The sequence below is a fragment of the Trichomonas vaginalis genome, chromosome IV (assembly GCF_026262505.1).
Source record: "Trichomonas vaginalis G3 chromosome IV, whole genome shotgun sequence".
In the NCBI taxonomy this organism is placed as follows: Eukaryota; Parabasalia; order Trichomonadida; family Trichomonadidae; genus Trichomonas; species Trichomonas vaginalis.
Window position 1 is genome coordinate 14,791,139 of NC_067206.1, and position 18,036 is coordinate 14,809,174.

The 18,036-nt window shown below is 34.9% G+C and overlaps 14 protein-coding genes and 2 pseudogenes across 16 annotated transcripts, besides 3 other annotated features; 10 read left to right on the forward strand and 6 right to left on the reverse strand.

Moving 5' to 3' along the window:
* Nucleotides 1-482: part of a mobile genetic element that runs on past the window's edge.
* Nucleotides 453-482: a terminal%2Cinverted (terminal inverted repeat of MuDR-2B_TvMULE3 transposon ID:TVAGG3_0093860).
* Nucleotides 483-919: 437 nt separating this feature from the next.
* TVAGG3_0093870 lies at nt 920-1,727 on the forward strand (annotated as a pseudogene). The gene has a single exon. A coding segment is annotated over exon 1 (808 nt).
* A 222-nt stretch (nt 1,728-1,949) lies between these two features.
* TVAGG3_0093880 (uncharacterized protein) lies at nt 1,950-2,312 on the reverse strand (the record flags this gene model as incomplete). Its single annotated transcript, XM_051222533.1, has 1 exon — nt 1,950-2,312. The coding sequence occupies one exon, from the start codon at nt 2,310-2,312 to the stop codon at nt 1,950-1,952; it is 363 nt and encodes a 120-aa protein (XP_051107519.1).
* A 1,427-nt stretch (nt 2,313-3,739) lies between these two features.
* Nucleotides 3,740-4,792, reverse strand: TVAGG3_0093890 (attachment subunit-related family; the record flags this gene model as incomplete). The annotated part of the gene is made up of 1 exon (XM_001290691.2): nt 3,740-4,792. One exon carries the CDS (start codon nt 4,790-4,792, stop codon nt 3,740-3,742), a length of 1,053 nt encoding a protein of 350 aa, XP_001290692.2.
* Nucleotides 4,793-5,887: 1,095 nt separating this feature from the next.
* Nucleotides 5,888-7,580, forward strand: TVAGG3_0093900 (protein of unknown function, DUF4106 family; the record flags this gene model as incomplete). Its single annotated transcript, XM_051222534.1, has 1 exon — nt 5,888-7,580. A coding segment is annotated over one exon (1,693 nt), but the record flags the coding sequence as incomplete, so codon positions are not given.
* A 65-nt stretch (nt 7,581-7,645) lies between these two features.
* Nucleotides 7,646-18,036: part of a mobile genetic element that runs on past the window's edge.
* On the forward strand, nt 8,130-8,676 carry TVAGG3_0093920 (protein of unknown function, DUF4106 family; the record flags this gene model as incomplete). Its single annotated transcript, XM_051222535.1, has 1 exon — nt 8,130-8,676. A coding segment is annotated over one exon (547 nt), but the record flags the coding sequence as incomplete, so codon positions are not given.
* Nucleotides 8,716-9,301, forward strand: TVAGG3_0093930 (uncharacterized protein; the record flags this gene model as incomplete). Its single annotated transcript, XM_051222536.1, has 1 exon — nt 8,716-9,301. A coding segment is annotated over one exon (586 nt), but the record flags the coding sequence as incomplete, so codon positions are not given.
* TVAGG3_0093940 (protein of unknown function, DUF4106 family) lies at nt 10,694-11,230 on the forward strand (the record flags this gene model as incomplete). Its single annotated transcript, XM_051222537.1, has 1 exon — nt 10,694-11,230. One exon carries the CDS (start codon nt 10,694-10,696, stop codon nt 11,228-11,230), a length of 537 nt encoding a protein of 178 aa, XP_051107523.1.
* TVAGG3_0093950 (uncharacterized protein) lies at nt 12,060-12,338 on the forward strand (the record flags this gene model as incomplete). Its single annotated transcript, XM_051222538.1, has 1 exon — nt 12,060-12,338. A coding segment is annotated over one exon (279 nt), but the record flags the coding sequence as incomplete, so codon positions are not given.
* On the forward strand, nt 12,712-13,296 carry TVAGG3_0093960 (Poxvirus D5 protein-like family; the record flags this gene model as incomplete). Its single annotated transcript, XM_051222539.1, has 1 exon — nt 12,712-13,296. The coding sequence occupies one exon, from the start codon at nt 12,712-12,714 to the stop codon at nt 13,294-13,296; it is 585 nt and encodes a 194-aa protein (XP_051107525.1).
* TVAGG3_0093970 (protein of unknown function, DUF4108 family) lies at nt 13,334-13,753 on the forward strand (the record flags this gene model as incomplete). Its single annotated transcript, XM_051222540.1, has 1 exon — nt 13,334-13,753. The coding sequence occupies one exon, from the start codon at nt 13,334-13,336 to the stop codon at nt 13,751-13,753; it is 420 nt and encodes a 139-aa protein (XP_051107526.1).
* TVAGG3_0093980 (uncharacterized protein) lies at nt 13,770-14,039 on the reverse strand (the record flags this gene model as incomplete). Its single annotated transcript, XM_051222541.1, has 1 exon — nt 13,770-14,039. A coding segment is annotated over one exon (270 nt), but the record flags the coding sequence as incomplete, so codon positions are not given.
* Nucleotides 14,261-15,113, forward strand: TVAGG3_0093990 (annotated as a pseudogene). Its single transcript has one exon. A coding segment is annotated over exon 1 (853 nt).
* Nucleotides 15,341-15,733, reverse strand: TVAGG3_0094000 (organellar and viral DNA polymerase type B; the record flags this gene model as incomplete). Its single annotated transcript, XM_051222542.1, has 1 exon — nt 15,341-15,733. The coding sequence occupies one exon, from the start codon at nt 15,731-15,733 to the stop codon at nt 15,341-15,343; it is 393 nt and encodes a 130-aa protein (XP_051107528.1).
* On the reverse strand, nt 15,767-16,279 carry TVAGG3_0094010 (organellar and viral DNA polymerase type B; the record flags this gene model as incomplete). The annotated part of the gene is made up of 1 exon (XM_051222543.1): nt 15,767-16,279. A coding segment is annotated over one exon (513 nt), but the record flags the coding sequence as incomplete, so codon positions are not given.
* On the forward strand, nt 17,171-17,371 carry TVAGG3_0094020 (uncharacterized protein; the record flags this gene model as incomplete). The annotated part of the gene is made up of 1 exon (XM_051222544.1): nt 17,171-17,371. One exon carries the CDS (start codon nt 17,171-17,173, stop codon nt 17,369-17,371), a length of 201 nt encoding a protein of 66 aa, XP_051107530.1.
* TVAGG3_0094030 (uncharacterized protein) lies at nt 17,400-17,984 on the reverse strand (the record flags this gene model as incomplete). Its single annotated transcript, XM_051222545.1, has 1 exon — nt 17,400-17,984. The coding sequence occupies one exon, from the start codon at nt 17,982-17,984 to the stop codon at nt 17,400-17,402; it is 585 nt and encodes a 194-aa protein (XP_051107531.1).

Genomic DNA, 18,036 nt, shown 5'->3' on the forward strand with positions numbered 1-18,036 from the left:
ATTTACTTCAAATAGGTTTTATTCCTTCAATTAGAATTCGCGAGCCTCGATTGACAGATTATAAACAAAATTGAAAAGAGAGAAGTTCAATCACGTTTATACCAAGTATTAAATTTTGTTCAGAATCAAGAAGCCAATTTGAATCCATTAAGATTTTTATTGGAAAATGCTGAAGAAAAACTTTCTCAAATAAATGAGAAGATACAAAATTCAATTACATATTTAAGATCGTTTGAAATTCCAAATGAATTGTTAGATACGTATATGTTAGAAATTAATGAATTTTGTTATAATTCTCCAGATTATATTTTAGAACATTTCGAAGAATTTTTAGATGATTTCAAAGAAAAGAATAATTTAATAGACTAAAAAATTTATTATTTTTATTTATTGTGAATTTTAAATTGTCACTTTTTAAGTGTTACTCCCTATTGAAGGTGTCACTTTTTGGGTGTCACTTTTTCGGAAATTCTTATATACTCCATAAGCATTGTTAGCTCTTTCTTCTTCTTTTGCTATTGCATCGTCTACATATTCTTTGTCAGCTTTGTTGTCAACATCTGCTTTCAAAAGAAGTTCATTTATAGGTTTCTCGTTTAAAGTTCCTTTTGTTGGATTTATACAGACAGTATGGTTCTTATTGTCTTGAAACAGAAACTCATCTGTCATTGGGTTTAATGTCAGTTTTAAGTTTCCTTCTTTCAATGACTCAGATATCTTAGAATAGTTTGAAAAGTTTGTTGTGTTCTTATTTAGAGCTTGCATAATGAGTTGTCGGTTGTGTTGTATTTCTCTCATAGACGCTGTTTCATTTGACATTTTTATTATAGATAAAATATGCTTCCAATAGAAAAAGAAAATTCAAGAGTTGCTACAACTAAACCATTAGATGAACTTTTTACTAATGTCGGTCAAAAGTTTGAGACAGAGACCGTAAAGCATGAAGGCTATCGTTTTGACTACCCATTAAGATGGTTAAGAGACCCATCTGTCACAAAAGCTATTGGCTTTCGTAGAATGAAGTTCATTTCAGAAGCCATACATGGTTTCCCATTTACGGTCGGTTTTGAAGTTCGATACTATAACAAAGAAAAACGTATGTATGAGAAATTTGAACAGGGAAAACTTTTACAAGTTAGTTTGCTTGTAAATTTAGAAACAACTCTTCAAGCTTTTCAAGAAAAAATAAACGATATCTATATCGAATATGCAAACCAGTATAACATTGACGAAGGAGAATACCATCTCGATATTATTTATGACAGGAAAAATGCAACTGTTAAAATCAATAAAATAGAAGACCTTGGAGAAAACGTTTATATTTCTACAAAATATAACAACTTGGCATGGTATAGATTTATGAGGATGTTAAATCAGCCTGCAGCATATCCAGTACACCCAGACTTTTATGAAGTCGAAAACCCTAATGGAACATATGAAAATATTTTCGACCAAGATGCTATTATTGTTCATGCTTCATTTTCTGGCGCCCAAAACTCTTTCTTATGCTTGGCAAATGACTTTTACGAAAAACCTACAAAGTTATACGAACACCAAGTGGAAGTATTTCAGACTTTCAAGTATGGTTTACTACAGATGGAAGAAAAAGAATAATTCCATTATACCATGCGTTTTACTTAGAACTTAGTTTCATATACAACTACTATCGAACGGTAAAAATATAATTTTTTAATACGGTTGAGGTGTTGGATTTGGTTGCCAACTAGACTGTGGTGCAGGTTCAGGCTGTTGTATTACAGGAGCTTGTTCTTCTGGTTCAGGGTCTTTAGGTATAATACCAACAAACTGACCTACTCTTTTACCAATATTTTTGACACCGTTCCATACTCCTCTTCCGACAGATTTTATTCCATTCCATATACCTCTTCCAACTCTTCTGAAGAAGTTTCCAATACTACTGAAGAAACCATTTTACTATATGTAAAAATCTAATGTCCGCCTAGTCTCTTACGTTTCCTGTTGAGTTCCATAGCATTCTTTAACTGGAGCTCATACATTCTGTTTCTCCTCTGGTAGAAAACATATTCTGGGTCAACTCCTGTGTTCGCGTCATCTGCATAAAGTTGTTTATATCCCACTTCAGGGTTTGTATAAAACTCTTTCCATCTCATATTTGCATACCATGGTGGCAAACCTAACGCAGCGTCATTTGACATGGCAGTTTGCATTTGTACATCTGTTGGCACTTGACCATAGTTTGCCATTGCAGTTTGTATTCTAACTTCATTTGGAATATTCTCTGGGTTTGGTTGTCCAGGTTGCTGTGCATTCGCTAAGTTCTGTGCGTCCATTTAATATTAGATAAAAATATCTCTTACGAGTACATATACTGAACATTTGCAGGCATTGGTTCATCTTCATATTCTCTGTACTTTTCTGCCACGTCAAATAAATAAATGACACAATGGAAAAAACCTAAAACAAGTAGTCCTATTTCAAACCACATTTACTTACTAATAAAATTTCTTTGTTATGACACTTTCTCCAGTTTATAGGACCTCTCTCATATTCTATCTTGTCATATCTAAACTCATAGTCATGTATGTCCTCTAACCATCTCATAACGGTTTCCAAACCACTTTTATCGGATGTAAAGTAAAAGCATGGATGGTTATGTATAACGTCTAAAGTTTCTAAAGAGTCTCTCAAAGTCCAGTCTACTTGGTATTGAAAATCCCATGTGTTATAGAACGGCGGGTCCACTATAAAGAAAACATTTTCCTTGTCTTTATATTTTTCATACAACTCTGTCCAATGACATCTCACAAACTCTATACCCTCAATATATTTTTCTATGTTCTCTTTGAAAACATTTGTATAGTTAAGATATAAAACTTTTGACATAAGTGTTTCAATGTCATGAACTCTTATAGCCCCCACTATATAATAGTCTAGCAGATATACTATCCCAGTCTATATATTCTGCTTTTTTCAAAACCTCTCTCACAATATTTTTCTTATCTAATGGTATACGTTCCATCTTACCTATAGGTATCTTTTCTTTTAACTCTTTCAATATATTGTTTGTGTCTGGAATATGTTTGAGACGGTTCATATAGTTGTCGAAGTCATTGCATATAATCTTTGAGTCAGGAAATACGGTATGGCACAAATGGGATATATAGAAACTTCCACCGAACAAATCTACAAATGTTAGACCATTCGGTAGTTTCTTAAGTTCTCTCAATATAATATCTTTACATCTACTCTTATTTCCAAAGAACGGTAACGGTGGTTTTGTAAAATTCATTTATATATAATAATAAAAATGTTTTTACCCGAAAAGTGACAGAAAAGTGACAAAACATGAAAACATATATAATTTGTGAAAAGTGAAACAAAAAGTGACATTTTTAAAAGTGACATCATTAATATGATGTAAATAACAACGGTTTTGGTTTTGTCACCGGCTGGTCGGCTGGGGTTCGGTCCTCCTCTTGGGTCTTGGGCAAAATTCTTAGGGCTAGAAGGGGCGCAGCCCCTGGAAGCCCCTCATACCTGACCTGATATAGATTATATGATTTATACATATGAAAAATAATATATAAAATATAATTTTGAGATAATTATGTAAATAATATTTTAAATATTTGAATTTGAGGTATAATTTTATAGTAAAAGGTCAGGTATGTGGGGCTTCCAGGCACTTCGTGCCCTCTAGCCCCTAAAAAAACCTAGAGGAGAACTAAAAAAATTATATAGTAAAAAATTAAAGTTTTTATTCGATAAGAACGACATCGCTATCGTTTTCTTCTTCCTCCTCCTCTTCTTCATAGTCAGTATCTGATGGCTCTTTGTCAGCCACATGACCAGCAACAAATATTGAGACAAATTGTTTCTTTGGTTTTGTTAGCAGGAACTTTTGATGGTCGTAGAACACGAATTCTACATTTTGAAAATGTTGTGCTGAGTATTCTGTGAAATGGGAAATTGGAATTGGTTCTCCCATGCCAAAACCAGCAATGGACGCGAACAAAACATCGTCTTCGACTCTTGCAGGTTTGTCAATTGCAACAGTAGTTATTATGTGAGGTTTTCCTTCACATCCTGCAAGAGATTGTACATGATAGATTGCTTTTTCTTCTCCCTCAGGAACTGAAAGTGTGAAATGGAATGAGAGTTCTCCATATTCATTTGCTTCTTCGTAATAGTTGTATGTTGTAGGATACACCAATTGAAATTTTCCTATTCTTGTTTCCCTCAGGTGTTGTCTATATTGCTTGGGAAAACATAAAATAAATTGCTCTATAGCTTGTGTTGCTATTAGATTGGTTGTAACTGGTAATTTTGAGGCGAAAAGGTCTACAAGAACACCGGGATTTTTTATGTCGTTTTCAATTGGTTTAACAGATTCTATGACTTTGTTAAACATTTCACTATAATCTGTGTTGTCTTCGACCCCCCAATTGTTAAGAAGTTTATACAACAATTTCAGTCTTTTCATGGCGTATTTTCTTTGAATGGATTCGGGTAGCGAGAGGTTACAGTCGTCGCTTTGTGTTTCGTTACTCGAATATTGTTCAAGAGAAATTAAATCTTGAAATTGTGCTCTTGTTAACATACTTGTAGAACTATGTGAAACTTGTTCTGGTGCTGGTTGTAAATCTGTTTCAGATGTTTCTGTTGTGTTTTGAGAAGAAGAAGAACTCAAATTGTTGGACAATTTGTCTTGAATTGTAGAACTATGTGAAACTTGTTCTGGTGCTGTTTGGACAACTGTATCTGTTGTTTCTGTTGTGTTTTGAGTAGATTGTCTTGAATTGTTGGACAATTTGTCTTGAATTGTATGAGGAAATTGCTTTGGTATTATAGGAGGTCGTAAGGGTTTTGAGAATGGTGAGACATAAGTTGTAGGAACTTTAACTGCAGAGGTAGTCGAAGAATTGTTTGCGACACTTGTTCTTCCTTCCATTATGAAAAATGAACTGTTTTTTTCGGACTACTCATAGAAAAGTTTAAAATAAACGGTTTTTGTCAACGGTAACCCCCTCTATTTTTTATTTTATTGAAAAGTCTCCGTTGGAAAACCGTTCCATCTCAAATATTGAATGAACTATAAACATTTTTTGTTTTCTATATATACTTTTTTGTCCAACGGTAAAACTTTTTACACAACGGTTTTTGAGAGTCGTCGCCGTTGACTTTTTTGTAGAGCGCTCAAAATAGTATAACTTTGTCCGGACAAGTAAGGGTCTATCGTCGCTACAGGAAAAGTTACAGGCGTTCCAAGGAAGTATACTTTGAGAAGCCTTTTCTCCCTTATAGAATGAGATAAGACAGTTATTTTACAAAACTGACAACACTTTGACCGAGTAGTTTTTTGTGCTGAACAAAAAGTGTCATATAAACATCTGTCAAAAACCACTTTTTAACTTCACTTAAAATGCCACGTAAGCTACGTAAGAATATGCGTAAGAGGAAGAGAGCATTGAAACATCCAATAGTAAAACTGACACCACAACAACAGTTGCAACAACAAATGATGAATGACCCCACTATGTTGCAACAAATGTCAAGCAACCCTATGCTTTTAAACCGAGTTATTGGTGCACAGAGTGGAGGTTTAAGAGCGGCACTTTTAGCGAAAATGGCAGGCTATGGTGGAGCTGCAGACGGAACAGCTTATAACCCTCAAAGTCAAATGAATTTGAGTTCACTCAAAAATCAAATAACAGATGTCAAAAAGTCAAACATAGACATACAGAAACAAATAAGTGAAAACGAAAAGAAACTAGAATATGACAGACACACAAAGAAACTAAATGAGTTAAACGTAGAGAAAAAGAAGAAAGAAGAACAACTGAAAGAACTAAGTACAGAGGAATATGCGAAAAAAGTGTCAGAAAAAGCAGCAGAAGTAGCAAAAATGGAACAAGATGTTATAAATTTGAAAAACCATACTACTCAATATAAAGTACTGAAAGATGAAGAGATAAAACAAAAAGCCCTGAAGACATATATGGATAGCGATGAGTATAAAAAAGAAGTTGAAGCAAATGTAAAGGCAGAAAAACTTTTACAGTTGCAAAACCAAACCGTACAGTATGAAAACTTAGCACAAGAAAGTAAAAATAACGACGCAGCCATGCAAAAGGCAATGAAAAGCGCAGAATATATAAAAGCTAATAATGACTGGTTAGATGCCCAAGCCAACGCTAAAGCAGCCCAACTTATAGGGTCAATAAGGACAAAAATACAAGCGGATGAAGACAGTTCAAATGAAGCTTTAATGAATGCCGACTTTAAGAATGCCTTCGAAGCTCTTCATAGTAAGGTGAAACTAGTGAACGACTTCTCATCTGGAAAGAAACTGAAGTCTGAAGGTTTCGACAAAGAGTTAAGAGAAGTAGCACAAAATATGACGAAAATAACAGATGCAGCAACGAGACAGGCAGTTCAAAGTGCCTATGACTCCGTTAGAGCAACTGTTGTGGAAAGTCAAGAAAAAGAGTTACAACAGACCAAAACAGACCTAGTAAATGCTTTCTTAAAAACGAAAAGTCAGGTAGGACATTATGCTGCAGATGGAACATATGTGCCAGCTGGTGGAACTTATATACCACCAAACCCTCCAAGAGAAGCACTTGCACCAGGACTACCTAAAACATTTACATCGTCACATGGACACAGACACAGGCATGCACCACAACAACAACAACCAACAATTCAAAATCCAGCACAACAACCACCTCCACAACCAGCACAACAACCACCTCCACAACCAGCACAACAACAACCACAAACAGAGCAAGGACATAAAAGAAGTAGAGAAAAAGGAAACCAAGAATTCTTAAAAATGCTTAAGGAAGATTATGGTTACCCAGATACTCTTGACTTTAGTGACAGATATAAAGAAGCTATTAGAAAGTTCAAGGAAGGAAATACTGACCCGAACCTATTTAGCTTTATGGCTCAGCATCAAATCGGATATAATCTCAAACCTGGAAAATACAAGCTCGCTAAGGGATATGATTTAATAGCATATCATCCAAATGACATGAATGAATTTACTCCGAGATATTTGATGTCAGAGCTAAATGATAATTCAACTCTCTTCATGAAACGCGTAAAAAATAGAGACGGAACGAAAGAAGAAAGGTTTATGAGTCCGGATGACTTAGATAGGGAACTTGTTAAAAACGGTCTCGGAATATATGAAATGCCAGCAGATGAGGTACAAGAAACTCAACAGGAAGAAGTTCAGATACAACCAGACATGGAAGAAATAGTTCAGCAACAACAGCTAGAAGAGCCTGAAGGAAACGAACAAATCCCTCCTTTGGAAACTAACTTCACAGAACTAGATGAAGATTTGGAACAGCCGAAAAATCTTGACCCTCAACAAGAGTATGCGGAGAATATGGAATCTTTCCAAGAGTCTAAGAAAAATTCGGCTGACATAGTAGAAGAATATCGAAAAATGTTCGCCGACATACAAAAGACTCCAACATCAGATGAAAATATTCAGCATAGAATGGAAGTACTGAAAGATAATGTACGCAAATACAATAACCCTTTTTACTTACGACCATATAACGTTCAATCTTTGGATGAACTCGGTGAAAATAAAAGGTTAAATTTCAACAAAACATATAGAAATGAAACATTGTTTAAAGTTCATTCAGAACCTAACAAATATGGAAACAAACCTACTTTTGTTTCTGCAGACTATGGAACTACAATGAGATGGGGTCATAAAGCTAATCCGGATAGGTGGTTCATAAACTTACAACCACAATTCCAAGAAGTTGTAGACGCAATGGAAGTGAATGGTGAACCAGATATAGCTGGTATTTTCAGCGCGGCTTTAATGCCATTGAAAGATATGAAACATGCAGATATTTTGGACCAGTATGAAATGAACATGGCTGATGGAAATATAACACCTGACGTTCTAAAACATTTATCTCAAAGAACTACACAGAACCATAGAGATGGTATATTTGGTGAAGAGTTTAGAAAGAAAGTTAGGGAGAGAGAAGAAAGAACCTATTGTACATGACCTTGCAAACGAAAGTTTGCAAAATGTCATAAAAACTTACTTTGCAGACAATGAACCGAGAAGGGATGAATATTTAAGAAAACTCAAATGGACAGTACCAAATGAAATGTTAGTATTGAAAAACATGTTCCTTGACAAAATAAAACCAACTACAGAAATAAATGACGCAAGACTGAAACATTGGGTAAAAGCTTTCCCATTCACAAAAGATATTATTGGTAACATGGAAAGAAAACCAGAATGGCTACAAAAACATATATTTGGAAACGAGCTTATTCCATATGGACAAGCTCTGTTTGAAGAGCTTGAACCGGAAACTCAGGAAAGAGTCATGCAAACAATACGCGAAGACTCAAATACAAACTATGACAAAATCTTTCTAGGATATAGGTTACCTGAGATGGGCGACCAGAGCCCAAAGGCAAAAAGGACATGGGAAATTTACAACATACTAGGTGAACATGAGGCAAAGATGCAACAACTTGAAGCAGAGGGCAAGTTACCAAAAGCGACACCAAAGAAGAAGAGAAGAGTAGAACAAAGTGAAAGTAGTGAAGAAGTAACTTCATCTAGTGAAAGTAGTGGCAATGAAGGAAAAAGAAGAGTTAAAAACTCAGTCAGGAAGAAAGTAAAGCTTGGTCCGAACATTATGACACATAAATCCAACTATTCTATATTTTTACCCATATGAAATGTACGCCGCTCAGAATATAACGCCAACAGTTTTGGATGCCATGAACGGAAATGTTTCCGAATGGTATAACGAATGCGACAATGCCATTAGAAGGTCAGAAATAGTTCCTGGAACTTACGAATATACAACTGCTGTTTCTTATGGAAACGTAGGTGAGTTTGGAGAAGGTTCTTCAACAACAGTAGATATTGCTTGCGACAGGTTTCATATTATTTCTATTGACAACTCATTCTTATACGTGGAACAAGACATTGAAATAAAACCTTCTGCCAAGTTGTCTGACAAGAAAGGTTGCAATGGAATTTTCTATGTCGGATACCAATATGCTCCAGAAGTTTTCATGGGATATAAGATATATTCTAACTCTGACTTAGTTCAAACAGTAACATGGGCAAACTATGAATGGTTCGCTTTGAGAAACTCAGTACAACCACAAGCTAGAGAACAAACAGACCAGTATGCAACTATTGAGAAAATAAGAAGACTTGACCCTAACGTTCCAGGAGTTTATGTTAACCTTTCTGGTTCAGATGGAAATGCTGCCACTAAAGTAAAACTGAAACTTAGAGTTCCTTTGTCATCTTTCCTCATCTTTAGGTTTTTTAAGATACTTGCCAAACTGGGCAGGAAAAATTTCTATCGAACTTACTCCAAGCAAAAATAACTTAGTCATTGCACCAACACAAGACCCATTCAGCATTACTGTAGCTGGAACTGGTGGAGCCAAGTTCTGTGACTTTTGCAAAGACAAAGTTGACTTAGACTTTGGTTTCTCAAACTCAACACTGAAGTAAACTATTATTTCAATGCTGCTGGAACTGCTTGGGACCCAGTTAAGTTTACATGCGAAAGTTTGAATGCAAGAGAATAGAAAGCAGACTTGCAGTCTATATGTTGGACCCAGATATTTCAAATGCTTTAGCTGCCAAATATATTGCAGTTCCACTTATGTTCCCTATACACCAAATATCTGTCAAAGACTTTGCAGGTGAAGTTGGAAACCAAAGTGCTGACCCAGGTGCAAGAACAGATATTGCTTTAACAACTGCAATGAAACATGCAGATACTATGTTTGTACTGTTCAGACGAACTATAAATGACTATTCTTGTTTCTACAACCCTGGTATTAAATATCATATAAACATAGATGGCAAATATTATCCAAGAGAAGAATATTCTACAGTTGAGGATATGAGGTCATACAACTTGACATTAGATGCTATGAACTTTAACAACAACTTCACAACAACCATTAACCCTGAAATGCAAAGTTCTATTATGCCATATGTGAAAGTATGGACTCATACAGGAGGTCAAAAAACTCAATATACAAATGGAGACCGTTCAAACTTTTGGCTTGGCATTCCATTTGCTGACTCAGAAGACTTTATGGGTGGTATTTCAACTGTTGGTACAGTTCAAATACAATATACTGGTGACAGAGACGGTCCAGATGAATTGAAGCAAAGAAGTTTACAAAACCAATAGCACTTTTCACGGAAGATGCTCTTTTGAAGATTCGTTCGATGAAACCTGCTGGGGCTCCTCAGATTGGCATAACGACAGCTTCCATCGAGCAGATTTTGGCAGCAGGTCAGTAAGTTGTTCTTGAACTGACTTCTCTCCGTCAAATATTGACAGTACGCCAGTTTTGACATAATATTGTATTATAAACTTTCCTTTAGTAATATCGTCAGTTTTGAAGTTATATTTTGTCTGCTTCAAGAACTTTCACCATTTCAGTTATACCAACTTTCTTTGCTTTATGAAAATATTTTGGTTCAGCAAAGACTGCTATTCTATAACATTTTCCATTGTTTGTGTAAAGAACTATTCTGTCAATGTATTTGTATTGTTTGTGTGTATAAACTTTGTTCTGCTTCAATTCGAAAGAGATACTCGAATACGTCCATATTTTTATTCTAAGTAAAATGTCATTTCCGAAAAATAGAAGCGTAAGTGTTTCAAAAGGTTTAATGGCGGTGGCAGATGTGAAGTTAAATTCACCAACTCAAACAAACAGTCAAAGTGTTATTGTCAATGTCAAAGACAGAGATGTTGAAGTGGGGAAACCATACGAAGACGAAGATGGTATAACAATTGTTCCTGTAAAAGAACAACCAACATATCCTGAAGTTAGCAGAGACTTAAGTTCTGTTGCAGATATTCGAAACGACTACCAACAACTTAAAGACAAACTTCAAACTCAGGAGAAGATTTGTCAAGCTTTAGGTATAATGTTAAACTTGGTCGAACACAACCCTGTAAAAGTGAACTCATATGTCATTGCACCTCATGAAGTTTTGAAAGAACTATTGAAACTTTTGACAGAGGCAGACGATATAAACATCAAAGAAATAGAACCCGACATTAGTTGCTGTGGTGTTTCATATAATGTCATTGACAAGATATACGTTATGAAAGGAGGTGAAACGTTGAACTTAAAATATAGTTTCCCAGACGTTATAAAAATATTTGACGACCACAACATTTCATTAAAATTTATTTGCTAAGTAAATGGCAGAAGATATAATGGTTTATACTATTACGACTAAAAACCCTGAGTCATATAATTCTATAACAACAAACTTACAAAGTCCTCAAGGACGATATTGTAAACTAACCTTAAACACAATGACGACTAAAGCCTGTTTTGCTCTTTTGACACCAGAAGACTTTATTGTTGTGAATGGTAAAAAATACTCCTTTGAAGATACTTACTCAGATATACCACCAACAGGTTTTGTTGACTTATTTAATACTTTAAGGACGGGTGTAACATGTGCTGCAACTAGAGCAGGTTTCATTATGTTTGGATGTCCGACTGAGTTTACTATAAACGATATGAGCTATAATACAAAACTTATTTCTGGTTTTTACTACCAACAGTTTCCTATAACAGGAAAAGGTGTCATACAAGGAATGTCTATTCCATTGACATTAAGCACACCAATCTTATATATTGTTTCAAACTTAGGTTCAAAGTGTTATTCGAATGTCGACAGAAACTATTATGACCAAAAGATACTTATGCGTATAAACAATACTTTCTCTGCTGGTTTGCCTATTGTTCATTCGAATGCAGAATTTTCAACCTTAGTGAACTCAAACACTTTGGCAAGTATAACGTTGAATTAGTTGACGCAAACTTTGTTCCTGTAAAACTTTTATGTCCTATGTATTTGTCAATGACGGCAGAAAGTTTCGAATTGGAAGATGCAACTGGTGAAAGTATTGTATTACAAGAACAACTTCAACAACAAATAGCACAAGAACAACAAATGCAACAAATGCAACAACAAAGTCAAGAATAAAAAATAATATTTTTTTATTTTTATAAAAATGTACAGAATAGATGTTTCAGATTTTTATGACTTCCAAGCATTCAGAAATATGTGTCCATTTAGAGACTATAACAAAGCAGTCGAGAATTTGAAACGTTTAGTCATTTATGTTGACTCTGCCCCAGAATGTTATGTCATGAAAGAATGGGATGTTGTCTTTAACAAACCAAGAGCAACAATAGTGTCTGAACAAGAATGTAGACAGAAACTTAAGAAAATAAAAGTTGTACAAGTTGGAATGAAGATGTTAGATGCTTGGGATATCTTATTGTCAAAGTTAGAAGATTTTTCAGTTCGAGGTATAAAGTTCTATACACCTTCTCCAAACTTCTATTCTATCTTCACTGGATATAAATACGAACAAGTAGAATGGAAAGAACAATATTATAGAAGCTTGGTTAGACCATGTCAAAGAAATTATATGCAATGGAAACGAAAGAGTCTATGAGTATATCTTATGTTGGTTTGCAAACATCTTACAACATCCAAGTGCTAAAAATGAAACTGCTCTCATTATAATTGGAAAACAAGGAACAGGTAAGAACACATTCTTTACAGATATCTTGTGCAAACTGTTAGAAGGTTATTCGAATCCGAATATGACAAACTTAGAAAACATCTGCGGTAAATTTAACTCCTCAATAGAGAATATGAAACTTATAGTTTGCAATGAACTTCAAAGTATAGATACAACAAAAGTTTTGAACTCAGATGCTTTGAAGAGTCTTATAACAGACAAAGTTGGAGTTGTTGAAAGAAAGTATAAAGACCAAAGAGTTTGTGAAAATGTTGCAAACTTCATTATGGTTTCAAACAATGTTGTTCCGATGAAGTTAGAAAGTTCTGACAGAAGATATGTAGTTGTCAGAACGTCAGATTCTCATATGCAAGATACAGAATATTTTGACGACTTAGCAGAAACTTTGACATCTGACTTTTACAACCACTTGTTCTCATACTTTATGACATTAGATATTTCTAAGTTCAATCCAAGACAAATTCCACATACCGAAGAGAGACAAACATTGTTAGAAGCAAACAAGAGTGTATATGAACTGTTCATAGATGAAACTGACTTTGTGTCATTAGATGAAAGGTCATTGTACGATTCGTATAAACAATATTGTCAAGAATATGGTTATATGGCAGCTTCTAAACGAACATTCTTGGCAAATGTCAAAAGTCTTTTAGATGTTCAGAATGGTGTATATACAAAGAAAAATTTTTCTGAGTAAATTTAAAACAAAAATATTTTTTTATCCGATAGAAAAGATGAAAAAATTCATCTCAGTAAACAAGTACATGTCAGGACTTAAAGAAGAACTAGACCCATTCACATGTTTGAATGTTTACTTCTACCATTTTGAAAAGTCTTCATTCAGCAAAGTTTGGAACATCGAACCAGTTAAGTTTGCTATTGTGACTAAAAATGGTGCGAAATTTGAAGACTTAGACATAGAAGGTTTGTTAGCAGTCAAAGAAAGTTTTGACAGAAGGTTCTCAAACCTTAAAGAAGGCAAAGCATACAAACTTGTTATACCTTATGAACCAAAGAAAGCAGACGACTATGAATATTATGAGTCTAAGATAGTTGAAGTTCAAGGTAAATTGGGTAAAAAGATTTTAGAGTCTAAGCCAGTGTTTACTCCTAAAGAGGAAGAGAACATTGACATTGACCCAGAAATGTTCTAAAAATAAAATTTTATTTTTACATGTCAAATTTCTTTTTCTCTGGAACTGGTTCAGGTTCTTTCTTCTCTTCTTCTACTTTCTTTTCTTTCTTTTCTCTCTTCTTCTTTTCTGGTGGAGTTATGTCAAATTTGGCGCAACCATATTTATGTAAAAGTTCTTTGTCCTTTAATAGCTCATCTATTCTGTTTTCTATTTCATCTTCAAGAACAGCGCATGTGTCTTCTTTGCATTCTAAGAACTTTTGTTGGACTTCATCTTTCCAATCGGCGTCATCTCTGTCAACAAGTCTGTCATTGACAAATTTTAAGACTGCTCTGCTTAATGTTTTATGGTTCTTGTCATATTCCCAGAAACAGAACTTTAGAACAAATTCCCCTTTCTTGTTTACACTATGTAAGATTTTATGGTCGACAGATGTTTTGCTGTCTGTCAAAAGTTGTCTCGAATATAGATAGCGAAATCGCTAGACATTTTCTAAAAGATAAAAATTTTAATTTTTCTAAAAATATGTTAGAAAAAAAGTTTGCTGACATTGACAAAAAATTTGAGAATGTTTTAAACAAGAACAAGAGGAAGTTAGAAAATGCTCAGATAAAGCCTATACATGACAAGTTCTTATTTGCTCAGAATGGTATAACAGGTCTAATTGCACCACCTGGGTCGGGTAAGACTTTCACTTATCTTAAAATGGCTGCACAACAACAAGAACTAGATGAGAAGAACCCATTCTATGAGTTAGTTGTTATTTGTTGACTTCTGGTCAATTTGACCAAACCGTCAATTCGTTCAAAGATATTATAAAGAAGTCTAAGTTAGTATGTATAAGGATACTGAGTTGTTAGATTGGATAAAGTAAGTAAAAGAAGAGTTTTGAAGTATAATGCTATAAATGAGTATATAAATTCGAAGTTTAAAGACCCTAATGAGGAAATGCAGAGAATATTAGAGAAGAAACACTTCAGAAACAAACAGAAAGAGATAGAATACATTTCGAAGAAATTGCAATCTTACGATTGGAAGACTTACCCTCATAGATGTCTTCTTATCTTAGATGACTTTGCTTCTCATCCTTTGTTAAAGAACAGAGAACAAGATAGTGTCGAATTCTTAAGAAGCTCAGACACTTTAACATCTCAGTTGTCATTTGTGTACAGACAGCCAAGAGTTTAAGTAAGGATGTAAAGAGAATACTTACTGACATTATACTTTTCCCGGATTGTCCGAAGACGATTTCATGGAACTTATGAAAGAGTCCATGGCAGGTAAGTTTGACAGACATGAACTATGGGAGAAGTATAAAGTCATACAAGACCCTCATACTTCTTTCAGAATTCATATCTACGCAAACAAAGTTCAAATTGTAAAAAGTCAATAAAAATAAATGGTTCATTTACTCTGCTTGTTTGAAGTTGTCAAAATACTCTGTTATTTTTTCTTTCAGTAGCGGTAAGTCTTCTCTCGGTTTTCCGAGGGAAGCAATCTTATGCCATTTTACTCAGAATTTTGTTGCTGAATTCAGTAAAAATAATGTTTAGGTGAAGAGGTGAGATCTCACCCGTTTTTTCACCCGTTTTCTCACCTGTTTTTTCACAAGCGTTTTACATGAATTGTACGATGTATATTTGAAATCCTAAACAGTTTTGTAGCTTCTATTTCTTCTGTCAGTATGTCAAAAGTTTTAACTATGCCGAAGGTTTCTTTATACTTCTTCTTGACGTCAGATAGAAGGAAATCTTCTGCTGTTGGATAGTTTTTGTTCAGAAATTCTAACATGTCCATTTTATTTTCTACCGGCTTCTCTGCTTCTTTCTTTAAGTCTGCATAGTCGTTTCGCATACGTTCTATCTCTTTGACGGAGTAGTTATATTTCCTAATTGCTGCTTTACATTTAGAACATTGCGGGTTCATTTTTGCGTTATATTCTGAAACCTTACCTGCTAAAACAACTAAGGCGTCAATTGCTCTCTTCATCTCAAACATAGCGGGTCTTATTTGTTCGTTCCATACCTTACCTCTTCTATCTTTATCTCTTATCTGCCATACACATTCTGCAACTAACGAAACAAAGTTGTCGTAGGTCTTAAATTCTTCAGATTTATATATGTCAGAAACATTCTTATATACCATATCGCAATCTTTGTCCATAACCTTATGGTTGCAATGAAAACCAAGGAATTCATAGTTTACCTTTCGTATGAACTTCTTTATTTCTACTGAGTCAGTTGCTTTGACTTCAATTTCGTCAAATTCAGGAATAGTGAGTTTTTGTTGCTGAATTTCAGGTAGTTTAGGCAAATGGTCAATAATGTCCTGCATTTCATAAAGATACTGTTCATTTGTTTCATCTTTCGCACTACAGTCTAAATTACTTGTTAAAAGTTCTTGCTTTATCTTCTGGATTTTTGTTTCGAAAGTATATGAAGAAGGAATGAAGTTTTTCATCTCTACTAACATTGACGTAGGATTCATAACTAACGAGTTTGGTGCTGTTGTTTGAATTGTTGTTGTGCCGATTGTTGAAATCATATTTACATACAAATAAAAAAAAAAAAATAAAAACTAACTTTATTTTTTATTTCGGGAAAATTCATGAAAATTCAAAGGGTAGAAATGAGGGTAGAAAACAGGTTAGATCTAACCTTCTACCCTAAACATTCTTGTCAAATACAAAAAAAATGAAAAAAATGACACTTTTCATTAGATAACTGTTATTTTTTGACGAAGTGAACATTAACACTTCGTCAAAAAAATCCCTGAAATCATATCTTACATACAAAAAAATGAAGAATAAATAAAATAAAACTAACTTTATTTTTTATTTCGGGAAAATTCATGAAAATTCACGAGGGTGAAAAAACGGGTGAGATCTCACCTCTTCACCTAAACATTATTTTTACTGAATTCAGCAACAAAATTCAAATTGTAAAAAGTCAAGCTTGAAAAATCTAAGTGTTTAGTCTTAGTAAGATGGTAGCTTCTTAAAGCAAATACCATTGCTGAGTTTTAGGTACGTGAAGAGAAGTACAATGAATTCAATTACGAGTACAATTGCAATGACAACTAAGGCAACTATTTTTGTCTTTTGCCAGCAAGGGTACTTCTTCTCTTCCAATGGTTCGGCAGAACTATACTCACTCATGAGAAATGCCAAAACGGTTTAATAGAAAAAGTGTCATTTTTTCATGTCCGAAGACTCGAAGGTGCAACACTTCCAAAATACCGACGAACTCAGAAGGGCAGCATGGCAGTATCTTCTTGACAACTTCTTTGAGTTCTCCAGGTACACCTTGGAAAATGCTGAAGAACTCCGACACAGAGAATTTGGAGAAATTGCACTCCAATACTACCTTGACAAACAAAGGGTAAACAAAGGGTAAAATAAGACTAAAAACTTAACGTTTAAAAAGTGACATTTTTATGAGCTCCGAGTCACCGAGAAAACTTGGTCAGATGTTAGCAGCTTACTTCCCTGAGGAGGATGGAAGCGTTACATACATAAGGTTCAAAAACAACGAACCTGGAATTGCGTACCAAATTCGCAATTACATGACCATGGAAGAGTACGAAAGGTTCCTACAAGAGAAACCAGCTCTAAACAACTCAGAAAAGAAAGAATAAAAAGTTTAACTCGTAATTGTTTATTTTTTTACTTGTATGGGCAAGCTGCAAGAATGAAGTCGACTATCTCAGTCTTTGTCTTGACCAGTTGGACGGCTCTTGCGAGTACGTCTGTTTTGCGGTCTCCAGCTGGTGTCTGACCTTCGTAATTGCGCATGTTCTTGAGAGCTCCAACTGTAAATGATTGTAGGATGAAGAGTCTCTCAGACTGCTTGAGGTAGTCTTCACGGTCACGAACCGAATCTGTGGTACGAGTCGAATTGGTCGACCTTAGGGAAGAGACTGAAAGCCTGTCGTCTTCCATTGGAGCTGTAGCATACTCTTTGCGTAAGCGGTTCAGGCCTTCTTCGAAGTCTTGGTCTCTCTTCGATTGAGATTGGAATTGGAATTGCTGGGGTGGAGCTTGCTGGAACAACCAAGGGTTGGGGAAGTAAGGCATAGGCTGAGGAGGGTAGTTCGGGAAGCCTTGTGGTGGGTAGTAACCTTGAGGTGGAAATTGGTAGTAATTCGGAGGTACTTGCTGGAACTGAGGTTGCTGAGGAGACTGTTGTGGTTTTGCAGCTTTCGGTTCTTCTGGTTTGGGAATGGACTCGGTTGGTGGGACGTCAGTCATCCGTTTGTGTCCTGTCGGAAGGAAAAATTTTTCCTGTCGGAAGGAAGAACTT